Consider the following 6,000-nt stretch of genomic DNA (forward strand, 5'->3'; position numbering starts at 1 on the left):
GTATCCGACGTCATGACACAAAGCCCACTGCCACCAATGGGAATTGAACCGCGGCCTCGCGTACGACAGTGCCACACGCAATGGTTGTTGGAAGTATCTGCTTTGCGCGGAAAGCGGCGAACAAACATACATGGTCCTCTCCAGACGGGACCACTTTCAACCAAATTGAGCACGTGTTGATCGAACGCCGGCAATTCTCAGCCTTGATGAATGCCAGGATATATATAGGGGGTCAATATAGACTCGGATCACTATCTCGTTGGCATAGTGCAGGCAATCAGGCGAGAGTTAACACTGAAGCCATTCACATCACAGCCTTCCGCGACACCTAAGAGGAAAATAAATGCCGTAATGACCGCAGTCAACAAAGGACCTGGAGATGAAGCATTAACAAATGATCTTCACAACCACCTGAAGAACGTTATCTTTGATACGGCTACAAATATACTTGGCCCCAGCCGCAAAAAAAGTCGGAACTGCTGGTTAGACAATGAATGTAAGCTAGCAACGGAACGGAAGAATGCCGCATACCGAGTAATGTTGCATCTTCAAAGGACGCGGGCACGCGCGGAAACTTATCACGAACTCCGGCGAGCGGAGAAGCAACTTCACAGACGGAAAAAGGAAGCCTGGGAGAACCAATAAATCTGTGAACTCGAAAAGTGCAAGGAGCAACCGCACCAGGCGCGGAAGTTTTACCAAAAAGTCAGCAGGATGAAACCTTATACACCTCGATGCTCATCCTGCCGAGACAAAGAGGGAAATCTGATTTCAGACCGAATGGGAATTAGCTGAATTGGCTAAATATGGAGGCGGCCAATTGCATCAACCGGTTTATTAACTTATGCTCAATGTGTGGGATGGTGAATCAATGCATGATGACTGGTAACGAGGCATTATCTGTCCCATGCATAAAAAGGGAACTACACAGTGCAGCAATTAAAAAGGTACCACGTTGCTGAGTACCATCTATAAGATATTCTCCATTATCTTGTTAGGTTGGATATGGCCAGATTTTCTCCCTGCGGTAACTGATGGAAAAAGTCCATCCAACTACTGGTCTATGCTGACGTTATCGACATAATGGGACCTGACCCTTCATCGTGATCGAGCAGGCGGCGTGAGATCTTGGGCTGTACATCAATGAAGACACGACGAAATATATAGTGGTAACGTCTTTTCTTCAGCCTTTGTCCCGTTTACAAGCGGGGTCGGCGGCAACGTCAGTACCAAAAACAAACCAACCAACCAACAACATCAAATCGCGGAGACTACAACTTTGAGGCCGTTGATAATCAATGAAAATCACAACGGATAACAGCTATGACGATGAAATCCGTGCACGGTTATTGGCGGCCAGAACAGCTTATTTCAGCTTACAAAAGCTGTTCCGCTCGAAACGTCTCACCATAGCATCAAAGCTCTTACTATACAAAACAATGGTCTTGGCAGCCCTCATGTATTTCTCAGCGACCTGAGTTCTTAACAACTCTTGGCCGTGTTCGAAAGAAGAATCCGTCGAAGAATTTTTGACCCCTACATGAGGCTGAACGATTCCGGAGCCTACATAACGACGAAATCTATGAGCGATAGCATAACCGTCTGGATCCGGTTCGCTGGAATTGCGATGGGCAGGTCACTTAATCCATATGGATGAGGATGATTCAGCGGGAAAAGTCTATAAGGGCAATATCTATTGTAAAAAAAAGACGTGGCAGACCGTGCCTCAGATGGAGCGATGGCGTAGGTGAGGACGCCAGACAGCTTTTAAGAATATCGAATTGGTTTGCCCCGGCGCAAAACCGGTATGTCTGAAGTTCCTTATTGACGCTGGCCTAGACCGGGTACCCAAGATTATGGAGGAACAGTCCATATGTTCTACGATAATCTGTAGGGAAATTACATAATCAATTAAATTTAAAGGATTTAACCAAGCTTTAAGAGCCTTGACGGGGAGCGTAGGCCAAGCATTGACTAGGTTAAAATGGAAAGTCATAGTAGGCCTAAGGTCCACCAGTTGGGGATGGAAGTGTATTAAGGTGTAACCTTGTACATCAAGCATTTCACGTACTCTACAAATGAGTATAAGGAAAAAATCACATAATTGAAAAATAGATTGTGATCTGAAAATTGGAACAATCAAGGCGCCAAAAACATGGGAAAGCCCGAATAGAAAGAGGTCAAAATTTCATGACTAATGTTTTGTGTTATCTATTTTCATTCCTTTATTCTTCTTTTTGGTAATTACCAATAATTAAAAGCCTGTAAAGTGACGATAAATAAATGATATCTCCTTTTAGCTTATGTTCACCAGCTAATTTGATTATTCATTATCACCTCCCACGTCAAGAGAGGCTACGAAGCTAAAATCCCGGAGAAAAACGTGCGTTTCTTGAATTTTTAGTGAAAAAAACTTTCCGAAATCAATCCAAACTGAGGCAACCATAAGTATCAAAGTGACCATAATGAGCGCTACTAACCGCCCTTAACCATGCGAAACCGAAAAAACACCCCCAGAGCAAAGCGTTATCACACTTGCCACTTAGTGCGACACGCTCAAAGAGAAATTTCGTCAACTGTGCTTAGCACTTCCATGGATGTTTGTACAATTTACCAAAGCAAATTTCGTTTCACAACCACGGTATCGTCATCATCGTGGTCGGTATGGAGTCTCGCTAGGAACGTGGACGAATTCTAGCGACGGCGGTTAAGCAATGCGTCACAGAGCTAGCGTTTTATCGCAATTTCTGAATCCAACTGCAACGAGCACGACAAATCGCAAAAACAAAACCAATAGAACTTATTTTTTATGCTTCAGGTGATCGTTCAGCAACAAAGCGAAGAATAAGCGAAAGACAAAACCCGAGAGAAGGTAATGCTTACAGTTACATGGCCGTGCATGAGTTGTATTGGAGCTGCGTTGGGTGCCTTTGGGAGGTTGGAAGTGTCTAGACCGGGGGCTTAAAGGAATATACCACTGAGTGCAATTACCTCGAATTGGTACCATCTTTTTGGTGCATGGAAAGAAAGTGCTCATGCAGCAGTAACCGGTAGATCTCATTTGAAACAATGGAAGTATTTTTAGAATGTAGAACAAAGATAAATCCAGAGGAAAGATCTTATCATATTTCGGCAGAATTTTAACCAGTCCTCACTAGATAGTGGCTTCAACTTACCTCTTTAACCTTTTCCCTCTTTTCTCTCACTTCTGGATCAGGATCCTGCCCGCTGGGCTTGAACAGCAGTGGCGCGGCCTCCTGCGGTTCCGTAGATTTAACCGGCGGACCCGGGATCGGGGGTTGTTGCTGTTCGCTATCTCCATGCTTCACGGTCTCCGGTCTGTCGAATATGTCCCCCAGTTCCTCCTTAATCTTGGCTTGCAGCTTGGCTCGATCCCCAACGATATGCGGATCCTCCTCGTTGCTGTTCAGTCCGTGGGGGGCAATTGGCGGTGCGGGGATGAAGATCTCCGGACCGGCTTTCTGGAACTGCTTGTACACTTTGATGACTCGCTCGCTATTGAAATTGTCCGGCAGCAGAAAGAAGCCCCCGAAGCATAGCAGGAAAAGAGTGAACAGGACCAAGGCGATGAGGCATTTCTCCCGCGAATGGAAGGACTTTCGCTGTGGTGTATTGCGGGTATGTAGGGGAAGCATCGTCACTATGGCTTCCTGGCTAAATCACAGAGATTCGCACACAGCCTCGGTTGAACCTAAACTTATAACTTAGAATAGAGTCGCGAGGAACTTTGCAGGGAACGGAAGACACTCGCGCGGCGTTTCAATGCTAGTTGCTGCCTGGGATCGCGACGGCCACGGCGATGACGTTTCGTCTCGAGGCGCCGCACAACTTCATTTAGCGACTTTTCCGACAAGCGAGAGCGAGCGCAACGCACAGAAAACAAGCGGAGCTGAGGCGACCCTTTTCCCGGCACTAGATCAACATTTCCTGAATGGACGTTTTACTGAAAAGCCACAATTGCATCAAGAATCACAGCACGTCGCCACATTCACAGTCCACCTCGCGTCAACGACGAGCGCAATGGTGTTTTCCTCGCTTTTCTCTGCGACGTCTTACACTTGACACTACACCGAATGGAAGTTCTGACGTTCCGGGATTTTAGTGCGCCTAGTCCCCGGGAGATGTCACTGGAAATACCAAAACTAGAATGCAAAAGGATACCTTGATATGAAAGCCAAACGGTCAAAGGAAAGAGAAAATTCAGTCGAGCCTTGAAATACGGACCATCCAAAGAGGTCCAAAGTGGCGAACAACAGTTCCTTCTTTCACTATATGCAGTGCAAGTTGCTAGAAACCTCGCTTTTCTTACGTGTTTGTCTTTATACAGGCAAACTCCATTTTATTCCTCTGTAATAAAACTACAACAAACAATACAACATCAACTGAAATAAGGAAGCAAAAACCGAGAGTAATCAGCTGCGGTACTGAATGTGAGTAATTTGCATATACAGTGAAAAAACTGATGAGTTAGACAAAGGGTTAATCGCGTTGCGGCAACTTAAAAGAAAATAAGTCGGGAAACCGGAAACTCGGCGGTTCAGATATGAAAGGTTTTGTTTGCTTCTTCTGTGAGTATATTTGAGTGCAAAACTATCCCATTTGTACGTAGCCCCCTATGTATTTGCATTTAGCATGTAAGACTACTCACTTGAATGCGATACTGATGTTTAGTACTTTGGGTTAGTAAATTTACACGGTAAAGACGACTTTGAGCTCTTGTAACTTTGTTAGTAATGGTAAAATTTCGATCAAACTTGGGGATAACATGCTTCATACTATAATCTATATTCATCATCACCATCAACGGTGCAACAACCGGTATCCGGTCTAAACCTGCCTTAATAAGGAACTCCAGACATCCCGGTTTTGCGCGGGGTTCAAAGCTGTCTGGCATCCTGACCTACACCATCGCTCCATCTCAAGCAGAGTCTGCATCGTCTTTTTCTTCTAGCATAGATATTGCCCTTATAGACTTTCCGGCCTGGATCATCCTCATCCATACGGATTAAGTGACCCGCTCACCGAAACCTATTGAACCGGATTTTATCCACAACCGAACAGTCATGGTATCGCTCATAGATTTCGTCGTTATGTAGACTACGGAATCATCCATCCTCATGTTAGGGGCCAACAGTTCTTCGGAGGAGTCTTCTCTCGAAAGCGGCCAAGAGTTCGCAATTTTTCTTGTTAAGAACCCAAGTCTCCGAAGAATACATGAGGACTGGCAAGATCATTGACTTGTATAGTAAGAGTTTTGACCCTATGGTTAGTTTTTGTAAGCTGAAATAGGCTCTGTTGGCTGTCAACAATCGTGCGAGGATTTCATCGTTTTAGCTGTTATCGGTTGTAATTTTCGACTCTAGATAGGAGAAATTATCAACGGTCTCAAAGTTGTAGTCTCGTATCTTTATTCTTCCAGTGCAGTTTGATGTGGTTGGTTGGTTAGTTTTCATTGCTGACGTTGCCACCATATATTTTGTCTTACCTTCATTGATCGCCGCCTGCTCGATCTGAATGAAGGCAGTTTGTACGTCTCGGGTCGTTCTTCCCATGATGTCGATATCGTCAGCATAGGCCAATAGTTGGGTAGACTTGAAGAGGATCATACCTCTTGTATTTACCTCAGCATCACGGATCACTTTCTCCAGGGCCAGGTTAAAGAGGACGCATGATAGGGCATCCCCTTGTCGTAGACCGTTGTTGATGTCGAATGGTCTTGAGAATGATCCTGCTTCTTTTATCTGGCCTCGCACATTTGTCAGGGTCAGCCTAGTCAGACTTATTAATTTCGTCGGGATACCAAATTTTCTCATGGCCGTGTACAGTTTTACACTGGCTATACTATCATAGACGGCTTTAAAATCGATGAATAGATGGTGCAACTGTTGTCCATATTCAAACAGTTTTTCCATCGCTTGCTGCAGAGAGAAAATCTGATCTGCTGCTGATTTGCCTGCAGTGAAGCCTCTTTGGTATGGG

The 6,000-nt window shown here is 45.0% G+C and overlaps 1 protein-coding gene across 1 annotated transcript in view; it reads right to left on the minus strand.

Moving 5' to 3' along the window:
- The window catches only part of LOC119656554 (mannosyl-oligosaccharide alpha-1,2-mannosidase IA), a 155,835-nt gene extending 151,762 nt beyond the window's left edge, over positions 1 to 4,073 (minus strand). The window contains exon 1 of the mRNA XM_038062933.1: positions 3,177 to 4,073. Within this exon, the coding sequence (XP_037918861.1) occupies positions 3,177 to 3,656 (480 nt within the window). The 5' untranslated portion in view covers positions 3,657 to 4,073. The remainder of the gene's footprint in view (positions 1 to 3,176) is intronic.
- Positions 4,074 to 6,000: the final 1,927 nt, after the last annotated feature.

This window comes from Hermetia illucens, chromosome 5 (assembly GCF_905115235.1).
Source record: "Hermetia illucens chromosome 5, iHerIll2.2.curated.20191125, whole genome shotgun sequence".
In the NCBI taxonomy this organism is placed as follows: domain Eukaryota; kingdom Metazoa; phylum Arthropoda; class Insecta; order Diptera; family Stratiomyidae; genus Hermetia; species Hermetia illucens.